The sequence below is a fragment of the Nesoenas mayeri genome (assembly GCF_963082525.1).
Source record: "Nesoenas mayeri genome assembly, chromosome: 23".
Lineage (NCBI taxonomy): Eukaryota > Metazoa > Chordata > Aves > Columbiformes > Columbidae > Nesoenas > Nesoenas mayeri.
This window is the reverse complement of record NC_137574.1, coordinates 5,770,379-5,795,432: the sequence shown is the minus strand read 5'-3', so window position 1 is coordinate 5,795,432 and position 25,054 is coordinate 5,770,379. Positions and strand designations below refer to the sequence as shown.

The 25,054-nt window shown below is 52.1% G+C and overlaps 1 protein-coding gene across 1 annotated transcript; it reads left to right on the top strand.

Annotated features, from left to right (window-relative positions):
* Positions 1-2,142: 2,142 nt before the first annotated feature.
* KLHL12 (kelch like family member 12) lies at positions 2,143-24,223 on the top strand (the record flags this gene model as incomplete). The annotated part of the gene is made up of 11 exons (XM_080358531.1): positions 2,143-2,328; positions 8,939-9,092; positions 9,853-10,070; positions 12,571-12,720; positions 14,875-14,989; positions 15,341-15,447; positions 16,336-16,531; positions 17,708-17,866; positions 18,792-18,890; positions 22,416-22,602; positions 22,953-24,223. 11 exons carry the CDS (start codon positions 2,143-2,145, stop codon positions 23,077-23,079), a joined length of 1,698 nt encoding a protein of 565 aa, XP_080214657.1. The 3' UTR covers positions 23,080-24,223.
* Between the last annotated feature and the right edge of the window lie 831 nt (positions 24,224-25,054).

Below are 25,054 nucleotides of genomic sequence, written 5' to 3'. Positions count from 1 at the left end.
CTGTGGGTGCCTTTGAGAGCACAGTGCACTCTTACAGCACATTGTAGATACGATCACCATGCTGTGGTGGAACCACATTCTCACAAAAAGGGATGACACGTTCATTTCCCAAACCTCTGCTCTACAAATATCTGGTTATTCTGAAACAATGCTACTGTGGTAAGTTTCTTTGTACGTTATTTCTGAACCCTGTGATGTACCTTGCTCTTGTTTACACATTTTCAAAGTTGCTGGGTTTTGTTTTCTCTATTTTAATTCCTTTTTCCTATTTTAAAATACTTATTTAAAAGGAAAAAAATATGAAGAACATTAATGTGGCGAGCAACTCAATACATTGGTCAACATTCACAACAATATGCATCTATTTCATAAAGATCCAGTGTAACACTAATTTCTGTGCAGTGTTTTTCATCCCTTGTGGTTGCAGAATCATAAAACTGTTTGGGCTGAAAGGGACCTTAAAGATCATCTCGTTCCAACCCCTTTGCCATGGGCAGGGACACGTTCCACCAGACCAGGTTGCTCAGAGCCCCATCCAAACTGGCCTTGAACACTTTCGGGGCTATAATTTGAATACACAATCTTTACTGTGGCTCCCTTAGTTTTCCCCAGATGGTAAAGAACGTTTTGAAAAAACATAAAGGGAGGCACAGGTTTTTTAAAACGGGTCTTTAACACTTTCGGAGATTTCATGGATATCTTTGCAAAATCAACATGAGGTGGATGCAGAGACTGATGCGATGTGTCTGTTGGGAAATGAGGAGCACGTAGCGTGAAGGTAAAGCACTGTGCGGGCACATGCTGACTTCACCTCCGTTACTCCAGGCTGCATCTCTCACGGGCTGATAGTCAAACATCCCTCTGGTCAAACATCCCTCCCAATGTTAAGCTCCAAGAGGACTGTATGATGATATAACCTGACACAAACCTTCACTTACTAGTACCTGTCTCCAGCACAATAATTTCTGCTTGAACTGTATCTAGAGAAAGAGATGCTGCGTCTGATGTAGATCCCAGACGGCAGCGGTTTTACTGCCCTCCCAGCGAAACACCGACTCCTCAGCCCTGCTGCTGGGTCTTGCCAATCCTCTGCTTGCTGGATTAGTGCGAATAAGGACTAACAAATCCTCAGAACAGACCGACCCTGCCCCTCCGAGGGGTTTATGAGTTAATGTCAGCCTCCAGGCCATGGCAATATCTGAACGTCCGTGTACACACTCCTTAATTCATCATTTGCTCTGCATTTAGCAGAGAATTTATCATCAACAGTGACTCTGTACTGACTGCCTATGCAGAGCTCAGGTTTTAAAAGGAGTCCCTGCCGCCTGGCGGGTGGAAATGGGCTGCGGGCTGTCACCGGAGCTGCGGACACCGAGCCGGGGGTGTGGGAAGAGCTCAAAAATAGCACTCGCTTAAAGACCCTGGGAGTTCAGAGCAGCCTGGTGGGGCCTCAGTGCCGGTTGGGCTCCGGTACCCCATGCAGAGCCAGCTCCTGGCTGTTCACCCCCGAGCAGCCGCAAGACGCGTCCGTGCTGCGGGAGGGACCTGCCCGCGCCTCCGGGCCCGGCCCCACCGGCACAACGCCCAACACAACTGCACTGTTTTACTCGAACGTCCCAGACCCGAGCAAGCCCAAGCAGCTCCTGCGGGCCCGGGGAGCCGCCCCGCGGGGGTCTCGCTCGGCCGCGCCTGGCGGGGCCGGTGCTGCGGAGGGGCCGGTGCTGCGGAGGGGCCGCGGGCGCGGGCCCAGGCGGCGGCAGGAGCGCGTTGCCAGGCAACCGCCAGGCACCCAGGGGCGGGGTCGCGCCTCGGCGCGGCGCGATGACGCCATCAGAGCGCGCCGCGCGGGGAGAGGGAAGGGCGGGGGGAGGTGAGGTGCGCGGGCCGTCCCCGTCCCCGTCCCCGCGGCGGTGAGTGCGGCCGGGCCGCCCGTTCCGCAGGGGAGGCCCCGGCGCGGCGCTGCGGGCGGCCTGTGGAAACCGGCGGGGCGCGGGGCGGGGGCGACCCGGGCGGGGCAGGAGGGAGAGAGAGGGAGAGGGAGGCGAGGGGCGGGGCGGCGCGGCGGGAGCGCGCCCCCTGGCGGCGCGGCGGGCGGGCCGTGACATGTGGCCGTGCTGGCTGTGCCCGCAGGTGCCGGGCGCCATGGCCCCCCCCAAGGACATCATGACCAACTCGCACGCCAAGTCCATCCTCAACGCCATGAACGCCCTGCGGAAGAGCAACACGCTCTGCGACGTCACCCTCCGCGTGGAGCACAAGGACTTCCCGGCCCACCGCATCGTCCTGGCCGCCTGCAGCGACTACTTCTGCGCCATGTTCACCAGCGAGGTCGGTGCGCCCCGAGCCCGCGGGCTGCTGCGGCCCTGGCTGCCCTGGCCCTGCCTGCCCTGGCCCTGGCTGCCGTGGCCCTGGGCGGAGGAGGCAGGGCCGCCCGCTGCTCGGGCTGCTCGGGCTGCTCGCTGTCAAGCTGCTCAGCAGCTGGGCCTGGATCCCACCCCCCAGTGGTGGCTCTGGATTCCACCCCCCAGTGGTGGCTCTGGATTCCACCCCCCTCAGTAGTGGCTCTGGATCCCCCCCCCCAGTGGTGGCTCTGGATGCCCCCCCTCAGTGGTAGCTCTGCCCCCCCCCCGCCTAGTGGTGGCTCTGGATCCCCCCCCTAGTGGTGGCTCTGCCCCCGCCCCCCCCCCCCCCCCCCCCCAGTGGTGGCTCTGGATCCCCCCCCCCCCCCCCCCAGTGGTGGCTCTGGATCCCCCCCCCCCCCCCAGTGGTGGCTCTGGATCCCCCCCCCCCCCAGTGGTGGCTCTGGATCCCCCCCCCACCCCCAGTGGTGGCTCTGGATCCCCCCCCCACCCCCAGTGGTGGCTCTGGATCCCACACCCCCAGTGGTGGCTCTGGATGCCCCCCCTCAGTGGTAGCTCTGCCCCCCCCCCAGTGGTGGCTCTGGATCCCCCCCCAAGTGGTGGCTCTGGATCCCCCCCCAAGTGGTGGCTCTGGATCCCCCCCCTAGTGGTGGCTCTGCCCCCCCCCAAGTGGTGGCTCTAGATCCCCCCCCCCCCAGTGGTGGCTCTGGATCCCTCCCCCAGTGGTGGTTGTGGATCCTTCCATCGTGGCTCTGGATCCACCCCTAATCCCCCCACGGTGGCTCTGGATCTCCCCACGATGGCTCTGGATCTGCCCCTGATCCCCCCGCAGTGGCTCTGAGAACCCCTGTCGTGGTTCTGGATCCCCCTGTGGTGGCCCAGGGTCTCTCCGGAGCCCCTCATGGTGGCCCAGGATCCCTGACAGTGGCCATGGAGCCCTCTGGATGTTCTCCTGGTGGCCCTGGATCCCATCACGCCAATCCTGGGTCTCCTCCTGGTGGCCCCAGAGCCCTTTCTCATGGCAGGGTGGGATTTAGGGGCTGCACTTGGTACCGGGGTCCTGAGTCATTGTCTGCTGTGTGACCAGCCTGTGCTCCCGCGAGCTGCCAGGCGAGCTGGCAAACTGGAAGGCTCTGATACTGATTTTTTAGCAGTGGTTTATGGTCTTTGTGCTTCTGGACTTCTCTCCTGCTGAAGGTACCAGCCCCAGGGCAAAGCGGTGCAAGCCTCAGACTGGTGGTGAATGAAGGCAGCCCTTTAAACCTGAAATGAAGGGTATTTAACTCGTGTTCTGGTCTCTGTTTCGCACTGGCTGTTCAGCTGCTGCGTGTTGGGTTCTGCTGTTGCTCTTGCGAAGAGAATGTAACCGCCAGCACTGGCCTTGGGGTCAGACTACGAGCCCCAGCTGCTACTTTCGGCAAATCTCGCTTGTGAAGAGCTATGCTCTCACGGTTCTTCCTGTGCTGACTCCTACCTGCATCCTATTTTTCTGAATCACGGAAAGGCTGTGTTTGAGCTAAAGCTAGCGCTCATTCGTATTGTTAAATATGAGATGCTTTGTCTGTTTTAAGTATGAATCTCTGTGGCTTTTTCTTACAGTAGGTGCTTTTCATATCCTAGCAACTTCCCCATTAGCAGGGAGAAACATTGCTAAGTAGCTCAAAGGTCCTAAAGACCTCCCTGCTAGCTCAGTAGCCCTTGCAGGAGAGAATAATTTTGCTCTTTGTTTTATCCAGCAATGCTGTTGGCAGAGCTGTCTGTGTACCTCGCGTTTCCAGTGCTGTGTCGAGTGAGCAGGTGTCTTAGTTTCCATAACCCTATGCAAAGCAACCAGAAAAAGACATATTTGCACTGACCACCTATTAATATATTTTCTGTCCGTGTGTTGATGAAATTTGTAAATTTGTCAGGTTTCTGCTCTTTCTCTGCATAAAGGAAATGTAATTAAAAAAAAAATACAGCGATCAAATTGAGCCCCTGGCGGCTGAAGTTGCGTGTTTCCCAGCGGCGTCGCGGTGCGCAGCAGCAGATCAGGCTGCCTCTGCTTCTTTGTGTTCGCCTCGACGTTCCTGTCAATGCTCTTGACTTGTTGGACTTGAGCGAGGCAGCCTACAGGGATCCGACAGTTCTGTGTGCTACAGAACGTTCTTTGTGGCTGCTAACAAAGGCTGAGGATCGGTGTGCTTGGGGCTGAGATCATCTCTCCTTCCTTCTTTATATTCTCATTTTAACCGTAACGTTGTAGTAACCTTAATTCATAGGTGTAATTCTTCCTAGAAAAGTAAGTGCGTCCAACGCCCAGTGGGCACGGTTGCTCCATCTCTCACACTCCCAGATTGCCGCTGCTTTAGCAGTTTAACTACTTTTGCTTAGTTTGTGTTCCTTCCAAGTATACTTTTCCGTATGGAAACCCCGAAATGACAGAGCTGCCAAGTGGCACGCGTCATTACGGAGTGTTTGTGGGAGAGCGACTTTGCGGGCAGTGACAGCTCGGTAAGCCTCAAAGGGGACCCGCTGCTTCTGCGTGTCAGCGACAAGTCCGTCGGTGAGCGCGGAGGGACGCGTTTGGTCGCTCTCCAAACACTTGTGGGCACGGAGGGTTTGGCCACGGCTGTAACTGGAGGGAACTCGAAATCCCGGGTTGTGTAATGGACTAACAGTCTCTGTGAGGCTTCCTCTGCCTGTGGTGAATTTGGGGGCTACTTGGCTACCGGTGGTGTGTGGCCGCACGAGGCTTTGTCCAGAACCGATCCCTGGGTTGTGCCCCGTGTCGCCTGTGCGGGACCGGTGTAGCACTGGGACTGTCATCGGAGATTATCAGGAAAGAACTGCGTTGGCCAGCCCCTGTGTCTCTAGTTTCCTTTCTTCTCTCCCTTCTGACTTTTACACTTACTTTAACAAGTTCTCAATCTTACTTGGTATCAATCTCTTCCCATTTTCTGTTCCCGTTTTCCCAAGCGAGGAGAAGCCACTGATCACCTGTTGAACCCCTGAGCAAGACTTTTCTCTGCCCCTGTGCTGAGTCGTGGGGGAAAACTGAAACACCCATCAGTTTTACCTTCTTCCTTTATGAAAACTGAAGAGCAGTTTTAGCAAATTCTACCCGGGATCCTATTTTGGCATTGGCATTTCTGTCTTTATTTGAACACGTTAACTAACTGGGGATGAAGAGCTCCACCATTGGCTCCACCTCAGAAATAAACTACTCTGTGTTCTCTTGGGGTCTATATTCTAGAAATTAAAGAGAAATATTCTCCTTATTCTGAACATAAACAACTTATGTTTCCAGGTTCTTACATGGTCATCCTCGCTGTGAACGCCTTCCAGAATGCAGCAAGCCACATATTAGCACTGTCGTGCCAGCATTTGGATAAGAAAGCGATTCTAAATTGTTCAGCCTGTTCTTCTGCAGAGCGAGCTGCATGATTTATGAGTGGAATGGCACACAGCGACATTGTTTCACAGCCGAGCTGTGACCTGCAGCCCTCACCTTAAGGCTTTCAGCAGCTTAGACATCCTGGGGTAAAACTGATGTCTCCAAGTGACTTTCCTTATCTACAGGAAAGTGCTTTCCTGGATGCTGTGGTTGGTGTCTGGATCTGCGCTGCTGCAGGCGTTTCATGACGTGTTAGAGGTGTGCTTGTGTCAGGGAATGTCCATCCTGCTGGTTAGCAGAATATTAAACAGCAAAGGGGGAAACTAATCTGAAATTCTAACAGCAGAGGTATGCGTCTCGTACCACTAAACACCTGCAAAAGGCGAGCTGCTTGTACTGGGTTTTAATTAGAATCATATGACCGTAATTTTGCGTTGCTTCTGGGTCCCAACATGCGGATGTGTCACTGAATGAGGGACACTCTGTCCCAGCCGCGCAGCACTAAGCGTGTGTACAGCTCTCAAAACGTCTGGAGCTGCAGCTCAGGAGTCTTCATGGGATGTTCAGAGCCGAGTTGCCTCCGCTCTGAGATCCTTCTTTACGGTGTGGTGTAGCATCCCAGTATCACAGTATGTTTGGGATTGGAAGGGACCTCAAAAGATCTAGTCCAGTCTCCCTGCTGGAGCAGGAACGCCCAGGTGAGGTCGCATAGGAACATGTCCAGGTGGGTCTTGAATGTCTCCAGAGAAGGAGACTCCACAACTCCCCTGGGCAGCCTGTTCCAGGCTCTGCCACCCTTACTGAGAAGAAGTTTTTTCTCAAATTTAAGTGGAACCTCTTGTGTTCCAGCTTGATCCCATTACCCCTTGTCCTATCATTGTTTGCCACCCAGAAGAGCCTGGCTCCATCCTCGTGGCACTCACCCTTTATATATTTATAAACATTAATAAGGTCACCCCTCAGTCTCCTCTTCTCCAAACTAAAGAGACCCAGCTCCCTCAGCCTTTCTTCATAAGGAAGATGCTCCACTCCCTTAATCATCTTTGTTGCCCTACGCTGGACCCTCTCCAGCAGTTCCCTGTCCTGCTGGAACTGAGGGGCCCAGAACTGGACACAATATTCCAGATGTGGTCTCACCAGGGCGGAGTAGAGGGGAAGGAGAACCTCTCTCGATCTACTAACCACCCCCCTTCTAATACACCCCAGGTACCATTGGCTTCCTGGCCACAAGGGCCCAGTGCTGGCTCATGGTCACCCTGCTGTCCACCAGGACCCCCAGGTTATTCTGCATCACACAAGTTGTGTGGAACTATTTGAAATGTTTTCTTCCTCCCAAGCAATCTTAGCGGGAGTAAACTGTGAGCCAAACAACAACCGAGGAGCGGAGCGGAGCAGAAGCACAAGGGAAGCAGGGGATGATCATTGCTATAGTGCTGCTGTTGTCCCTACAGTTTCTGTTTTGGTCAACAATATAAAGAGAGTATGTGCATGGTTGATTATTGATTGTTGAATATTGGTTGTGAGCACAGGAGCTTCTTTACCAGCCAGTTTGTGAAGAACAGATGTCTGTAGCTTCTACCTGATGCAGTATAATATATTACCAGGAGGTCTGGTGCCCTTGTCATCTCCTGTCACTTGTATTTTCTGATCCTCTTTTATGTCTATGTGGTCTACATCTCCATTTGCTTGTTGGAATCACATGAACATCTTGTCCGATCATTTCTGACCTTTGGTGACATCTCTGCCCTTTACCTGTTGTACCAAACAGCTTAGTCTTGCTTTGGGAATGTTTTCTAGCCCGAGTTAGGCACTCGTTTTAGCTTCTGCAATGCGTGGCCTGTCATACACCAGGTCAGACAAGCTAATTTGCTGTTTCTTTCTGACTCTGGATGCCATAAAGTTTGTTCACTGTGTCAACAGACTTGAAAGGTCTCTTCCCTCAAATTACTTCAAGTATCACCATTACCTCCTGCGTTTCTCTTCTCTGCTGTGAAGTGCATCGCTCTGCATCACAGGAATGGCTCAGGCAGAGCAGAGACGTCTCTTCCCTTCTGCTGCTGTGTCATCGAGTGTGTCTGCAGGAATATCCATGACTGCTCTTATTTTCTCTACTCTGTTTTATCTCCTCTTTCCCCAGCTCTGACAGATTCTAAGCCAAGCAATCGTGCTTTGATCATGCTTTCCATTCGCTGAGTCTCTGCTCGATCTGTCTGTAACCAACTTCAGTCTTATTCTTGGCAAGAAAAGTCACAGACTTTCATCTGATTCTCGCTTGCACTGATCGCTTCTTCAAAAGTCGGGGGACAAAAGGGTGGGTGTGCGGCGTGCCGCACGGTGACATCTTTCCGCTGAGGTCCCTTGCTGCTGCCAAGAGCTCGTGGCTCTGCGCAGAGTGTGATGAGCGAGTCCACCTGCCAGCCCGTTGTTGGTTAATCATCAGAGGCTGCGCCAGCAGCTCCGTGACGGGTGCGCTAAACCGCAAAGCTGAAGCTTTGTGAAGCATAATCTCCTTTTTGTACCTATAGAGGTGCAAATTTGGTGGATTCGCAGAATTTGCTGTTCCCAAAGATCGACTGTTGAAACGGTAATGGTCCTTGGGAAAAATAATTATCCCAAAATGATCTGTCTTAGAGATGATAAGATGGTAAGGGGACAAAGTCAGGACTGGGTAAGTACTATCACTGTGTGTACTGTCATTTGACTTTCAAATGTTTAAGCTAAACCTACATTTAACCTTTAACTCTGAACTTTCTGGCCTATAAATAGTCATTCTTGTTACAGACTTTCACCATAAGCTTGCAGAATGGATCAGGAATTAAACAGTTAGGAAGGATTTTTATTTGGTTTGGGTTTAGAGTGGAGCGGTGCGCTTGAACACATCCAGCCCATTCCATATAGTGACACTTGGAGTTATTGCATAGAGGAGACAGAAATGACGCACGTAATCTCTGCTGTGTCTAATCTCAGTTTACTCATTTTACAGTGCAGTTTGACTGTCCCGATCCATAATGAACTTTGTCTCTTACTCACCCTGTGAGTGAATTCTGTTGAGAAGTTCCCTCCTTCCCCTTATTCTCTCAGTGAGCACAAGAAGAGAAAGGGCAAATCTCTGTTGAAACCTTCCTGACAGATCACGTTCTTAAAAACTGCTTTTTGATCACATTACTGAAAAAGAAACCTTTGTGTCTCTTCTAACCCACAGCTCTCCGAGAAAGATAAACCCTATGTAGATATCCAGGGACTCACAGCCTCCACCATGGAAATCCTGCTAGACTTTGTATATACAGAAACTGTTCATGTGACGGTAGAAAACGTCCAAGAATTGCTCCCAGCGGCATGTCTGCTCCAGCTGAAAGGTAATGCCCGGTATCGGCACAAATCGCTGTTTGGTTTGTCTGACCTTCTGTAAATGGAAGATAGGTTGTGGGAGGCATGATATTTATGAATACTTATGTCAAGCTTCTGGTGTCTTGTGCGCTGTGATCTCATTGGTAAAAGAACTGACTTGGGTGGAGAAAAACCATGATAAAACAGGGTATTGTTCCATTGGGCTACTGTGTTTCTGCATGAGAACTCCTGGGAGGACCTGTGGGCTGTATAGCACATAAATATTACAGCTCAGCCAGCTTATAAGCAAATCCTAGATGTCCTTTGACCTGCCACCGTGGTCTGTCTGGGTGGTTGACAAACCGGCTGGTGTCACTGCACGTGCACCCATGGAGCCAATTATCCCAAATCCCGGGCAACTATCGAAAAGACACTGGAGAAAACCTAGAAATCTGGTAGCTGTATCCACTAGCATGCACATTTTTGTTCGTAATCTGTGAAGCTGAGTGCAATCCGCATGTGAGTCTTTTCCTAGTATCCGATTGATTTCATTTTTGCATTTCAATAGAGCAGCCAGAGATCAAAACAGCCCAAACACATGGGCTGCTGCGGAGTGTTTTCACATCCCTCCACATAAATATCTGCATGTGTGTGTTTTTCTGTACTTAAAGCTTGTTATTTGAGTTGGATTTTCATTATTGTGTAGACCTTTCTTCCCTGAAGCCCTTTCCGAAGCAGTGGATTGATAGTAAGCATGCAGTGCTCATTCACCCCTCCAATTTTCCGTAGGTGTGAAACAAGCTTGCTGTGAGTTTCTAGAAAGCCAGCTGGATCCGTCAAATTGTTTGGGCATTCGGGATTTTGCTGAGACACACAATTGTGTCGATCTAATGCAAGCGGCAGAGGTCTTCAGCCAGAAACATTTTCCAGAGGTGGTTCAGCATGAAGAGTTTATCCTCTTAAATCAAGAAGAGGTTGAAAAGCTCATCAAGTGTGATGAAATTCAGGTAAAACCTGAAAAGTACCGTTACTGTGCAAAGCTTTGTGGTCCATGCTTCTCAGGTGGACTTCTCACACAGTTCCTGAATATGAAATCTCATTTTCAAGAAGCTGCTTCTAATTTTTTACCCGTGTAATCTGAAATTGATGAGTAACCTGTAGCTTCTATGTAAGGATTTGTTGTCACACAAGCTTTTCCCGTGAGCGAGGCAATCGCAGTTGTTACCCCTTCAGAGCTCTCCTTCCCATCTCCTCTCCCTGGAGGAGCTTTCAGAGGTTACAAAGACACGTTGTCTCAATGCTCACATTTCAGAAATACCCCCAAGGCTTTAACTTCTATTTGTAGAGCTTTGCCCGCTCCTCAGCAGCACACATGTCATCGCAGGCGTTCGGGTGTCCTCCGCTTTTACAAGCAGCGCAATGCGTGATGGTGCAGGGCAGGCTGACTCTACATGCAGATTTCGTTCCCTTTGGGTTGGTTTCTGGAGGATTTACTGTTCTGGAATCTGTCACATCCTTTTTGCCAAATTTTCTATGCATGTGCATGTTCTTGAGAACTGAAATAAGTTGAGCATTCCGTGGTAATGGGGAATTGGTTGGTTTTATTGAGATGGGCTTTGTCGAGAGGTGACATTTCCTTCGGTTCTAAAAGAAGAGATTGGAGTTCACGGCAACATGAACTCTTAGAAGCCAACCAGTGTAGGCCGTATCTCTGGTGGAATTCCTGAAAAGCCAATACTGGGGAAACCAGAGGAGAATTCTTGATTTACGCCTTGAAAGTGGCCTTCAGCCAAACTGACATCCTCTTGATAACAATCCTGCCTGAGAGGGAGGATGCGGAACAGCGGGGACAGAGCCCGGCAAGGGCCAAGGTCGGTGGGGAAAGGCCGAGTGTGTTCGGTGCTTAATGAGCCGCAGCGTTAGTGCTGGGAGGTTTGAACTCGCGAGCGCTGGCAACGCTGCAAACAGCCGAGAGGAAGCAACGAGGAACCTGAGGACGACCCAGCCGAGCTAATGAGCTGGTCCACGCAGGCCAAGCTCATTCGTTGTGGATTGGAAGGGCCGAGGTGTGCGTGCCCTGTAGGGCCGTAGGAAGGTGCGTGGGGCTGTTGCTGTGCCGTGCGGAGGTGATGAGGGGTGTCAGAGGGCGCTGAGGACCCTCCCAAAATCCCCAGGCTGTTCAACAAGTGTTAATACGATGGCAGGTCCTCACCGTGGTGCTGTGTTTAGGGTTACTCACCATTTATCAGAAAACAAATGATTTCACAAACTTTTAAATATACCAGAGGACAGCGAGTTCAGGAGGGAATAAAACGATGTAGGATTCTTGTGTTTGAGGAGGAGGTGTGGAAAATTGGAAACAATAAAGTACTCCGCTCTCCTTTTGTGAGCTCTAATTGTCCTCTCCCTGTAATTTAAGTAGAAAGAGGCCATTTCAAATTACACTGTAACAATTATAAATCAATGGCTGGGAAGAATTGCCTTACGTAATTAACCTCTGTGGCTCCTGGCTTCAGAACAGCCTGTAACAAACAGCTTCCAACAGAACTTCAAAGTGTATCAGACATACATCGGTGGAAAGACTCAATCCCTTTATTATAGTGCATCCTTTTATCCTCATATTTCATAAGAGTTAACAGACCTCATGCTGCTAAATTCATGTCTGATCGGCTTTTGCACTGGATGATCTGAGGACGTGCAGAAAGGAAAGCGAGCCTAAATAATATATAGTAGGGTTTTGACAGTTGTGTCACTTTGGGCAGTGGTGGATGGACGTGTGTGGCTGTGCTCAGTGGTTTGTGCAGCTCTGTAAAGCACCTGAGGTTCTCTGAAGGTATGAAATACAGATGGTTTAGTCAGTGTAACTTCTGGCAGCAGCGTAAGCACCGGTCCTAGATGAGAGAGACATGAACTAGTCAGAACAGTAACATTCACACCCTGGCGTTCTCCACTCTGAAATCCAGTTGTTTGTAGTTTCTTAAAGTGTGGATTGAAATAAAATAGCCTAAATGCAACTGGTGTTTGTTGGGTGATAAAGGGGCTGTGCGTGGGCACTGGGCTGCAAGAGGTTGAGCGAGACACTGCTCTGTAAAAAGGAAACATCTGATCATCTTCATGATGATATTTTGCAGGACAGTAGCTCCTGCTCGGCTGAGAAGCCGGAGCCGCCCTGCGGGCTGCGCCTGCGCCCGGGCTCTCGGGACTGGGCGCTCCCAGCGGCTGGCTCTGCTCACACCATGTCATGCTCACACCGTGAAGTTCGATTGTCTGGCGCGTGTTGATCTGAGCTGTAAGGAACAACCAAATTCAGTGTTAAGGAAAATGAAATGAGGGAAATTCGCAATGCTTGTAAATACAGCTGGTGAGAATTTCCATAGACTCTTAGGTGAAATGTTCTGCTCTCTCACTGGCCGTGAAGCGGTGTCAGCAGCCTGGACGTTGTCTGTTCCACGGCAGCAGCTGAAACATCATCCTACAGTCTGATCCGTGTGTGTCTCCTCTCCGCAGGTGGACTCTGAAGAGCCAGTTTTCGAGGCAGTTATAAACTGGGTGAAGCACTCAAAGAAAGAACGGGAAGCGTCGCTGCCGGAGCTGCTGCAGTACGTGCGGATGCCGCTGCTCACCCCCCGCTACATCACGGACGTCATCGACACCGAGGTACCGGCATTGGGGCCGTGGCAGAGCAGCTGGGAGCCGCTGTCTGTGCGGGGTCGCTGTGCTCCCTGGTTACGCTCCTGCTGTCCTAAGGGAACATGTCAAAAGCTGCTCGCTCTGCTGATGCTTTTGGATGCTGACACTACGGAGCTGTCGCTGTTCGTCTGCCCAGTGATTTGCGCAGACGTAGTTTGCTGTGCCAGCAGATACAGCATCCTGCTTTTCAGCTGGGAGGGCTTCCCATCGAGAGCAATTAATCAGTTGTCTGCTGTTACGTGTAGCACCTTTCTGTTGTCATGTTGTGGTTGCTAACAAGTGCTTTCTGCCTTGCTTGCTTCATAAGCGCTAGCAGGTCTCTTTCTCCAGGCTGGAGGCTGCTGGCCTGCGATCCTGGGGCAGAAATGACCCCTCAGAAATTGTTTCAGGTGCAGAAGGCAAGTGGGCACCTATGAATGAGAAGGGCAGCAGGTGTGTAGGTCCAGCACACAAGTCAGAGCCATATTGAACGCTACTTCAGCTGAGGGGCCTGGGGGTTCAGCTGGAGAACAGGAGCTGAGGGGAGACCTTCTGATCTCTGAACTGCCTGAAAGGAGCTTGGAGCCAGGGGGGTCGGGCTCTGCTCCCCAGGAACAAGCGCCAGGAGCAGAGGAAACGGCCTCAAGTTGCGCCAGGGGAGGTTGAGGTTGGATGTGGGGAACAATTTCTTCCCCAAAGGGCTGTGGGGCATTGGAACAGGCTGCCCAGGGCAGTGCTGGAGTCACCATCCCTGGAGGGTTAGACAGATGGACATGAGGTTCTCAGGACATGGGGTAGTACTAAGGCTGGGTAATGATTGGACTCGATGATCTTGAGGATCCTTTCCAACCAAAACGATTGTGTGATTCTTTGTGTGGCTGAGGTGTGGTAGAGGCAAATCAAAATGTGGGTGATGATGGTGAGAGATAATTAAGCTTTTTTAGTGGAATTTTAATTCCAAACGGGAAGGGATGCTGACCCCAGGTGAGGTTTGACAGGGAGGCACAGACAAGTTCAGACCAAGGTTCTGGTTTGATGGCCATATGAGGTGATCAGCGGTTACAAGCCCTTGTCACTTGACAAGTGCTGAACGTTGAGTGACAGACTTCTCTGCACAGAGAAATGGCTGATTTAGCAACACGCACCTCTAATGTGATGTAGCTGCCTTTTACAGATGTTCTTAAATAATGGCAGCTAGCAAGCAGTTTGTTGTGCCAGAGCTAAGATGCATTTGGTCAGATTGTTATGGTCCACTTCCAACTGAAATGGAAGCTAGTACGAAAGGGACTGGTACCAAAACAATTAGATCTGTTCCAAAAACAGCCCAAGATGGTGCGATACTGGGCCGCCGCTTTCTTACCGCACAGGATGGCCTCTCCAGGCTGGAAGTGACAGGCACTGGTGGGACATGGTCATCTCAGGGCAGCGTGGAGAGGAGAATGTTGGCCCTGTGTGGCATCGTCTGCTCTGAACACTGTGGCCTTGCACAAGCACCAAGAACGTGTACAAATAAATCTTAGGGTATTGCAGCAGCATATAGCACCAAACCCCAAAGGGAAGGGAATGCTGGATGCTCGGGGGAGGTGGGAATTACACGGCGTCATGCAAGGAGGAGATGAGGCTGCCCTTGGGCTGCAGTGCCCCCGCTCCCTTTACAGAGCTGCTCCTGTAGCTCCATGTGCACAGGGGTTGAGCCAACAGACCCAGCTAAACTGCTTCTGTGTGCTGTGCTCCCTGCTTCTCCTTTGGTGGCACGTGCACGCTGAGAGTTAACGATGTGGGGCAGACCCAGCCAAACTGATTTCAAGTGTCGTTTCGCTACCAGTCCTCCTCCTCAGATGTGCTTCTGCTGGTTTCACTCTAGCAGAAGTAGCTTTTCCTTAGTTTTCCACTATAATTACTGTCATTACAGAACCAGCAGCGCCAAACTTGGGGTGAGAGCTGAGCTTTTCAGCTGCCATCCAGTCTCAAGTTGTCATTGCATTTCTTTGTGTGCAGCATTTGCACCATGCCACGAGTAGCAACAGCCTGCACACGAGTCATTCCAATGCTGTCTGAACTGATGAGCGTTGGCTTTAGGCCGGTTCTTAGGAGGAATCTTAAAATACATTGTGTGTACCCGTGACTCATGTTTTTCCTCAGCCGTTTATACGGTGCAGCCTGCAGTGCAGAGACCTCGTCGATGAAGCCAAGAAGTTCCACCTTCGGCCCGAGCTCCGGAGTCAGATGCAAGGACCCAGGACACGAGCACGTCTGGGTGAGCAGCCGAGGGAGGACGCTGAGGAGGGCTGGGGTGTGTTATACACCCTCTGTAGTCTGTAATTGCACTGACCTGCCTGAAAAGGCAGACAAAAAGAGCTGCAAGGTGAGAGACAGCGTGTTATTGCGGAGATGAGCGTTCAACAGGGGATCTCATTGTGAGGAGGCTGCCGGGGAGCGGCCGGATGGGTGGTAGGAGGTTTGGGAAAAAATCATGGAAAGAATAGAAAAGATATAAACCAGCCACCTTCAGCACCTTAGTTGCTCAGTGTTTCTTCACGGGATTCCCTCGGGGTGACCCTTTGCCTGTGAAGGGACCGGCCTGACTTTGTTCCCCTCTTTGCTCCAGGAGCTAACGAGGTCCTGCTTGTGATCGGCGGCTTCGGCAGCCAGCAGTCGCCCATCGACGTGGTGGAGAAATACGACCCGAAGACCCAGGAGTGGAGTTTCTTGCCGGTAAGGGACCATTTTTGACCAGCACAGGGTTGAACAGGCTGTGATCAAACGCTGCTCCCGTGGCACCAGCTGTATAACATTCCTCTTTGGGCCGCCCTTTGTGTGCTGCTTAGAATTTCTGCCATGAATTCTTTAGAACTGCTGAGGTTTACACAGCGAACGCTGCAACTGCTTCGCAATTGCTCAGTAAGCTTTGTGTGGAGGTGGTTGTCGTATTTTGAATCAGCTGAGCCTCCAGAGCCCCACATCTTTGTTGTGGGAGTGAGAGTTATCACGTTTCTTATTGAAGGGGCGTTAAGCTTTAAGGTTAGGGATGATGACTGAAATGTTAATTGGAATAGTATAATTGGCCCTGCTGTGTGGTCTCTCTGGGTTCATTGTTTCTGAGCGTAGCTGGAGGTAAGAGCGAATTCCTGCACTGAGAACTATTTCTATCCATATCTGCAGTCACCTTTATCTGAGTGAAATGGTGGAGAACTGCCTCTTCTTTAATATTGCTGATCGCAGGAAACCCCGTATCGCCTGCTGTCCCAAATTCTGTTCTTTGTTGGAGGCTTCAGGTAGTTTCATCAGATACTGGGAGTCTCCAGGTTTTCCCATTACCAGTCTCTGCAGGGAGCCAGGGGGAGGCACAAATGTCCAGGATGCATCAGAGATTCAGTAGTGGCGTTAAGATAAATGACATTTCATTGCAAAGAGACCCAGCCAGGAGAAGAGAGCACAGCGGAGCACAGGCAGAGGAAGGCGGCATTTAAGCGTCTTAGCCAGGGCCGTATCCTTTACATCCATAGTGCCGTTTTCCAAAAAAGGGTGGAAGAGCAGCGGTTGGTCTCCGTGCATCAACGTTATCTCCTCTCCTTGACGTTTTAATTCTTTTTCCCATTTTAGAGCATCACCCGGAAGAGGCGCTACGTCGCTACGGTGTCCCTGCACGATCGCATCTATGTCATCGGGGGCTATGACGGTCGCTCTCGTCTCAGCTCGGTGGAGTGCCTGGACTATACATCCGATGAGGACGGTATCTGGTACTCGGTGGCTCCGATGAACGTACGGCGCGGTCTGGCAGGAGCCACCACCCTCGGAGGTACGTCCTGCTCACCGGACCGCGCGGCCTGGCCGGTTCTTGTCCTGGAATGCCCTGAGCCGGTATGTGCGGAGTGGGATGGCTCCGGGGGAGGAGGTGAGCCTGAACTTCTGGCTTCTCAGCGTTTGGATGTAGAAACTGAATACCTGCCCACGTATCCTGAGAGGAGCTCTGCCTCCGTGCATCCTCACCACGTGTCTGTGCGCTGAGGGAGAGGAACTTTCTGAGGGATTATGGAGTGGGAAGCGCTCGGGGTGGTGACGGTGTCACTGTTACTGGGCGCAAGACGCCAAGTACAGCAAGAACCGTCCAGCACGGGAGGCTGGAACTGGAGACTGTGCAGGGAAAGATCCTTAGGACAGACTTGGAAACCAGAGCAACTGAGCAAACCAGAACACTCCAGTTTGCTTGTGCTGGAAACACAAAGCCCAAGAGGGAAAAGGATCGTTGTCTATAACTTGGCACAAGATGGAAATGGGTAATATAAGAATTGAACAAGAACTGATAGTTATAAATAGGCCAGGGAAAAGTTGTTGCAGAGATGAGAGGAAATTTTCTAGACCTTAAAATAGCAATGATTCTAATGAATACTCTCTGCTTTAATGCTTATATTAGAAAATCTTTTTAATCATTGATCTTGGTTAAATATTATTCATTAAATATTAGATTACTACTAATCTAATGAAAATTCTGTTAAAAATGTGGCTGCTTTGAAGCTGACACTTGACAGATTTGTGAAAGCGTTGCATGAATTAGATTCTGTGGTTTAAGGGACTGATCGTGGTGATCCAGACTTTGGGATCTCCTTTCCTCTGCTGCCTGGCACGCGTTTCCTCTGGGAGGTGCTGCCGCGACACCAGCGACTGCAGGTTCGGGCACGGCTGCGTTTCAGTAGGTTCTGCAGCACAAGAAAATAACCGGGCTGTGCGTGTTCTTTCACCCGTCAGGAAGATGCAGGTTTAAGAGCCAGATGGGTTCACGTGTATTGAGTTTCTTGGGTGTGTGAGCGGCTGATGCCGTGAGCTGGGGTGAGGAGGCTCCAAATGTGACAAGACTGTAGTTGTTCCTGCGTTTCGCAGTCGCGTTGTAGGCTCACTCCATCTCTGGGGGTCTTCTTGCTCCGTGTATGTGCTTGATACTTTACTTACTGAGTCCCGCTTCTGTCTGACCTTGCAGACATGATCTATGTTTCCGGCGGGTTTGATGGGAGCCGACGTCACACCAGTATGGAACGATACGACCCGAACATTGACCAGTGGAGTATGCTGGGAGACATGCAGACCGCACGGGAAGGAGCAGGGCTTGTTGTAGCCAACGGAGTTATCTACTGCCTCGGTACGTACCCGCAGGACCTCAGGCGCTCTGCAAATACCTGCTTTTCCCAGAAACGGGGTTGCGGTGCTGTCTGTGGGGAGCACCAGTCGTGTCATGTGCAGGTTGGAAGAACAGATTTAACTTCACCACGCTGGGCACTGCTCAGCTGTGTCGAAAAGCAACCAGTGCTCACCATTACCATTGTGATGCCTTAGGCTGGAGCTGCCATATAACCACAGTAATGCCATCAGAAGCAAATTGGACACAACCAGCTGACATTTGAGTGATGGCTGAGACGCAGATGAGCAGTGCCAGCTGAGCTTTGCAGGGACCAGGCTGATGTGCCCTGGAGGTGAAGCACAGAATCCCAGAGTGTCGGGGGTTGAAGGGCCCTGGAAAGCTCATCCAGTGCAATCCCCTCATGGAGCAGGAACACCCAGATGAGGTTACACAGGAAGGTGTCCAGGCGGGTTGGAATGTCTGCACAGAAGGAGACTCCACAGCCCCCCTGGGCAGCCTGGGCCAGGCTCTGCCACCCTCACCAGGAACAAGTTTCTTCTCAAGTTTAAGTGGAACCTCTTGTGTTCCAGTTTGAACCCATTGCCCCTTGTCCTGTCGCTGGTTGTCACCGAGAAGAGCCTGGCTCCATCCTCCTGACACTCCCCCTTTAGATATCTGTAAACATGAATGAGTCCCCCCTCAGTGTCCTCTTGTCCAGCTCCAGAGCCCCAGCTCCCTCAGCCTTTCCTCACACGGGAGATGCTCCACTCCCTTCAGCATCTTGGTGGCTGCGCTGGACTCTCTCCAGCAGTTCCCTGTCCTGCTGGAGCTGAGGGGCCACAGCTGGACACAAGATTCCAGATGAATAAGGATGAACCAGCCATTTTATTGCTCTCTACGTTTTCCAGAAGTCAGGCCCATGGTTTGCTCCTGTGCTTTGTTTCAGGTGGCTATGATGGGCTGAACATCCTGAATTCCGTAGAGAGGTATGATCCCCACACTGGACACTGGACAAACGTCACCCCGATGGCCACTAAGCGCTCAGGTAAGAGCCCACAGAGCCCTGAGGTCAAAATACTTTGTGCTGCACTGAGGCAGCAGTCACTGCTGGCTGGTTCTGCTGCCTTAGGGGATGTTGACTCACTGTCGAGGGTTTAGATTGCGGGGTGACAATCAAACCCTGGCAGGTGTATTGTTAACACCCTCTCCCCCCCACTTCCCCCTTTTGCCCCTCCCTCTCCTGTGCCTGCAGTGGCATTCACCAAAACCCCAAGCTTTAAATATTTACTCCTTTGCCGGGGCTGTTCCTGTTAAGTGTGGGTTGGAAAGTATTTCCCATATGCCAAGAATGGATGTGATTTAGCGGTCGGTCACTTTCCATGTCCAGGAAGACCCCACATCATAAACATAATAAAAAATACCTAATAAAACTTGCGGGTTTTCTGATATCAGCGGCAACATGTGAGACCGATCCACAGATCTAAAAGCTTAAGGGTGAGGCGGCTTTCCCCAGGGGCTCATGTGTGCACCACAGAGATGGCTTCAGGCAGGACCCAAAGCAAAGGGTTCAAGGGTAAAAAGCCTTTTAGGAGCATTTCCCAGGCCCACGGTATCTCCCACAAGAGCTGGAGGCTTTTGGCAGCGGTGCTCAGCCCACGGAGCCGTTCCTCAGCGCCACGGGTGGGCAGGAACGTTGCGAGGCTCGTGACCCCGGGCAGGTTCCCTCCTCAGCGCCGTGACCTGGGGTGCTGAGTCTGAAACAGGCCTGTGCCTAAGAACGGGTTTTGGCCCAAGTTTTGGTGCTGCCGCTCTGCGGTACCAACACCCTGAACTACCAGTTGTACCAGCTGTACTTGCAGCCTCCATCCTGGCATTGGTTCCAGTCCCTCCGTCCTGGTGACGGATTTCTTTTGCCCGAGGACCCCGACACTCTTCCTGGAGCTGTCTGCACGCGGATCTCTGGATTCCGAGGGAAATCAGGACTAAAAGCATCTTGCCTTTATTCACAGAGGTTGTCTGCTCCTTGTTCCTCGTCACCTCTTAGGCCCGTTCTGGAGGCAGGTGTCGAGGGTTGAGATTGCGGGGTGACAATCAAACCCTGGCAGGTGTATTGTTAACCCCCTCTCCCCCCGCTTCCCCCTTCCATCCCTCCCTCTCCCCCTTCCCACTCAGCACAGGCGATCGGGAGGGAAAGAAGGACAGAGAGAAGAGAGCTGGAAAAATTAAACATGTTTTACTGATGCTACTGATAAAATAGAGAAAATAATACAAAATATACAAAACCAATCTGGAAAGTCCCAGCAACTGCAGAGCCGGCACCCGAAGTCCTGGACTGGACTCTGCAGCCAACCGGAGCTGGATTCAGTCTGTCACTGGCCTCAGGTCACAGGGACGACTCGCAAGGTCCTCTCCTAATGTTGCCATAAGGAAAAGGGACGAGATCCTTGTGATCTCCCACTTTTATATGAAGTATTCACGTGAATGGAATGTTATACACAGTTGGTCAGTTTCTTGGTCACTTGTTTCTCGTCGCCCCACTCCCGAGATGTCCATCCATGCTTATCAATAAGTTTGCATTCCATTGCTGTGTTCACCAAAACATGTGTCTGGTTCTCCAGGAAAGTGCAGTTAATATGAAGCTTGAGCTGACAGGCACATTCACTAAAAGAGAAACTTGTTTTTAACACAACCAGGACAGGCGGCCGCCCCTCAGAGGCCGTGGCCAGCTTGCCTTGCTAGGCCTGACTTCCCTGATTAAGGCCTCGAGGTCCCTCTTCTCAGCCAAGCTCTTCCTCACCGAAGCCGTCGGGGCAGCCGGTTTGGTACTCTCAGCAGAGACAGACAGTGCAAGTGAGGCCTCATGGAATGGAACACAAAGTCTCCTATTCCCTGTTTGTAGAAGAACCAGATCGGTGCCCAAGAGCTGCAGGGTAGCTGGCTCGTTTCCTTCGGATATTCATCAGTGCAACATGTTGATGGTAACAGCCTGACATGTTTACTCTCAAAATGCAGCTCAGAAAAACAGCAACGGCTGTTGGCAGGAACACCTGAGGCCACCATGTGCATTTTTATCTTCCTGCGTTCTCTGGGGCTTTGCCCGAAGGGGCTGCAGAGGAGGAACAGGCTGGCAGAGGTTTATTCTCTGTTGTTATCATCAGTTCCTAGTTGGGCCAGCTGTATTACTGACGGCTTTTACCAGGTCAGGTGAGAACAGCTGCTCGGACAGATATCGTGGCCACTTAAGCCTGTGTGAGTGCAGTGGACACGAGTTCTCATTTCCCGGCTTTCCAGAGGAGCAGTGTCAACACAGTCCCTCCTCAGCTTCACATGGAGCAGCATCATTGTCCCTGCTGCAGCCAGGGGCTGCGTGACGCTGCGGAGCCAGGAACACCGGAGAAACCTGCCTGTGTGGTGACAGGGTCCCAGCAGAGCGAGCCCGGCGCTGGTCTGTTCCGCCAAGGTGAACGTGTCCTGGTGCTGGTGCTGCCCTGGCTGCGGTGTCGCCCAGTCCCTCTTAGACCAGAGATCCAGCAGCATTTGGCAGAGTTAGAGGTTTTTGTGCATCGCATTGGAGACAACAACAGAGACACTCTTATGTCAGCTCTTTTCACAGTATCACAGTATGTTTGGGATTGGAAGGGACCTCAAAAGCTCATCCAGTGCAATCCCCCCATGGAGCAGGAACACCCAGATGAGGTTACACAGGAAGGTGTCCAGGCGGGTTGGAATGTCTGCACAGAAGGAGACTCCACAACCCCCCTGGGCAGCCTGGGCCAGGCTCTGCCACCCTTATTGAGAAGAAGTTTCTTCTCAAATTTAAGTGGAACCTCTTGTGTTCCAGCTTGATCCCATTACCCCTTGTCCTATCATTGTTTGCCACCCAGAAGAGCCTGGCTCCATCCTCGTGGCACTCACCCTTTATATATTTATAAACATTAATAAGGTCCCCCCTTAGTCTCCTCCAAACTAAAGAGCCCCAGCTCCCTCAGCCTTTCCTCATAAGGGAGATGCTCCACTCCCTTAATCATCTTTGTTGCCCTACGCTGGACTCTCTCCAGCAGTTCCCTGTCCTGCTGGAACTGAGGGGCCTTTTGTGGGAGGTACGAGCATAAGAAAATGTCCTCAGAAGAGGGAGGAACTGATCTAGTTCAGCTCTGTATCCGTGATCCCTGGGCATAGAGCTGACAGTGTCATAGAATCATAACATCATGTTGGTTGGAAGAGACCCTCAAGATCATTGAGTCCCACCATAACTTGACTGTAGCACTAACCTGTGTCCCTAAGAACCTCGTTTAAACGCCTTTTAAACCCCTCCAGGGACGGTGACTCCAGCACTGCCCTGGGCAGCCTGTTCCAATGCCCCACAGCCCTTTGGGGAAGAAATTGTTCCCTAGATCCAACCTCAACCTCCCCTGGTGCACTTGAGGACGTTTCCTCTTGTCCTCCCACTTGCTACTTGGGAGAAGAGACCAGCACCCTCCACTCTCCAACCTCCTCTCAGGCAGCTGTAGACAGCAATGTCTCCCCCAGCCGCTCACAGCTGTAATGGTGCCGCCCTCTCTCTCCGCAGGGGCCGGCGTGGCTCTGCTGAATGACCATATTTACGTAGTCGGTGGGTTCGACGGGACGGCACATCTCTCTTCCGTGGAAGCCTATAACATTCGCACTGATTCCTGGACAACTGTCACAAGCATGACAACCCCCCGCTGCTACGTGGGGGCCACGGTGCTGCGGGGACGGCTGTACGCGATCGCGGGGTAAGTGCCTGCCCCGGGTTGGAGAGGGAGATCCCTTGCACGCCTGTTTGATGAAACAGGGAATTTAGGTCACGCAGCCTGCTGCTCTGTTTCAGTGGCCTCTCATCTCGTTGTATTTCAAGCTTTACAAGAGGAGAGTCGCCCGCACAGTCACCATGCCCAACATAAATAGGCAGCGTGATGGTCCAGGCCCACGACAGGCAAGAGAGCGGCAGCACGCAGCAAAGGGAGCCCAACGCGGGGGTTTAATGTCAGGCCGTTCTGTTGTACGCAGCTGTCCGGCCTCCCAGGGGGGCTCTGAACCTCTGCCTGCCGCAGCGTCCCTCACCTGTCACTTTCTGTCCTTGCAGGTACGATGGCAACTCACTGCTGAGCAGCATCGAGTGCTATGACCCCATCATTGACAGCTGGGAAGTGGTGACGTCCCTGGGGATGCAGCGCTGTGACGCCGGGGTCTGCGTCCTGCGCGAGAAGTGACCTGGAGGGACCTGACAAAGAACATTATAAGGAGTCTCAGCTGGAGGAAGAGTCCCAAGTGATTTGCAGTGACTGTTCTTGAGAGTTGTGGATGCTGTGGAAATAGGCACCGGAACAGCAGCTTTCTGTGCTGCTTTTGACTAGAGCATGTGCGTAAACGTGTTATCCCAGCAGTCATTTGAAATCGGGGGCTCTGGAAGCTGGAGAAAGGTGGTGAAGCGGGTCAGGAGAAGCCGCATTCTCTGCTGTTCCTGTGGCTCCGGCTGTCGGCAGAGCAGAGATGCCCCCAGCCTTGGCATCACCCGGCCTGGTGACGCTTCCAGGGACATGTACATACAACGGGGTGGTCTCTCCAGCCGCCGCAGGACTTCGCGGGTCCTCTGGCTGCTCTCAGCTACGTGGATGTGTGAGGGTGAATCCAGCTGCTCATATGTTCCAGCTTCAAATCATCTTGTACATACTGAATGTTTAAACGTGCTCCTCAAGCGCACATCGGTGCAGAACCGCGTTGAGCGAGCGTGTGTGAGGGGTCCTGCTCTGCAGCTGCATCTGCCGCTTCCTCACAGGTCTGCACGCAACGGAGTCGCAGATGAAAGCTGTTCACTACTGAGACCCAAGAGGCTGCAGGGAGCAGGGGAAAAGCGCGTCGCCTGGTGTAGAAACAGGTCTGCAGCGTTTGTGCTCCGCTCAGGGGGCTCAGCAGGGCTTCATCGCGTTGTATTTCCCCCAAAAAGCCTGACAGATGCAGCTGCCAAGCGCTGCGTTTTCCGGCAGCGGGAGCCTTGCTGTGGTGCGGCAGGGCCTTTGCTCCCACCCCCGCGGGACATCACCGTGCAGAGCCTGAGCCATGAAGGTAGGGACACAATCGCTACCTTTCTCATAGATCTTGCTGGTGAGCGACTGCGGTTCATCCGCGGACACAGCCGCTGTCCGGCGCGCCCATGTCAGCCTTTCAGTCAAGTTCATTGTGTTGATCTATCTGGGATCTTTCTGCTTCCAGGGTGGTTTTTCCCTTTGTCCCCCTCACACGAGCTGCCCCTCGCCTGCCCCGCAGCCCCAGGGCACAGCTTCACCGCTGGCTCGCTGCAGCGCTCGCTCAGCATGTCTCCTGCCTCGCTGTGTTTTTGGGAGCACGGGCTGTGCCGCGTCCCCCGCAGCGCCCGGGCTCCGCGTAGTGCTGCTCCCTGAGCTTACTGCTGGCGCCGTGCTTGGGGACGGGGGGATCAGGGACGTGGTAGCATGACTTAACGATGCACTTTCAGCCAACGCTCAGACCTTCTGCGTTTGTTTCTATCACACCAAGTGTTCTGTGGTTTTGTTTCCTATGTTTATTTTTTAATGAAAGCATAAAGAATAAAATATTTCCTGAGCCAGAGGGAATTCAGGTTCTGTTCTGTACCCTGAAGACGTTTGTGGAACTGATGGGGAGGGTGTGAGACCAGGCGGTGGCGGTGAACAACAACTGCTCCGTCTGTCAGTCCACGGCACAAAAACCCATCAGGCCCAGAGGACTTGCCAACCGGGAGTGAAGTTGTTGCACTATCCGCTTGAGAAGAGGAACAGACTGGAGTAATACCGTTATAATAGAGCCTGCAGTTGCAAAAAATAACAGCTCTTTTGTCCAGCGTGGAAATGTGGGATGAATGGAGCTCAGTATTGATTTGTCAATGGTGTGGCTACAAACTACCCTCCTGGTTTCCCTCTCCAGAAGCTGTTGGTTTCACGGCAAACTGCAGGGTCGTGCCCAGCAGCCTTCCAGGGCGGAATGCTCTGCCCGCTGCCCCCACTAAACCCCTCACCGGTTATTCTCGATGTCAAATAGTCTCTCCTGACACATCTCCCTTGGGAATCGGGGCTCTTTGGGGATGTGTTTTACCCCCTAAAGAAGCAGTGGATAGAATCAGCAGACCTGTTTTCAATTCTTTCCAAGAGTGGGCTGAAGCAGCAGCAGGTCCTGAGATAAGCACAAAATCAT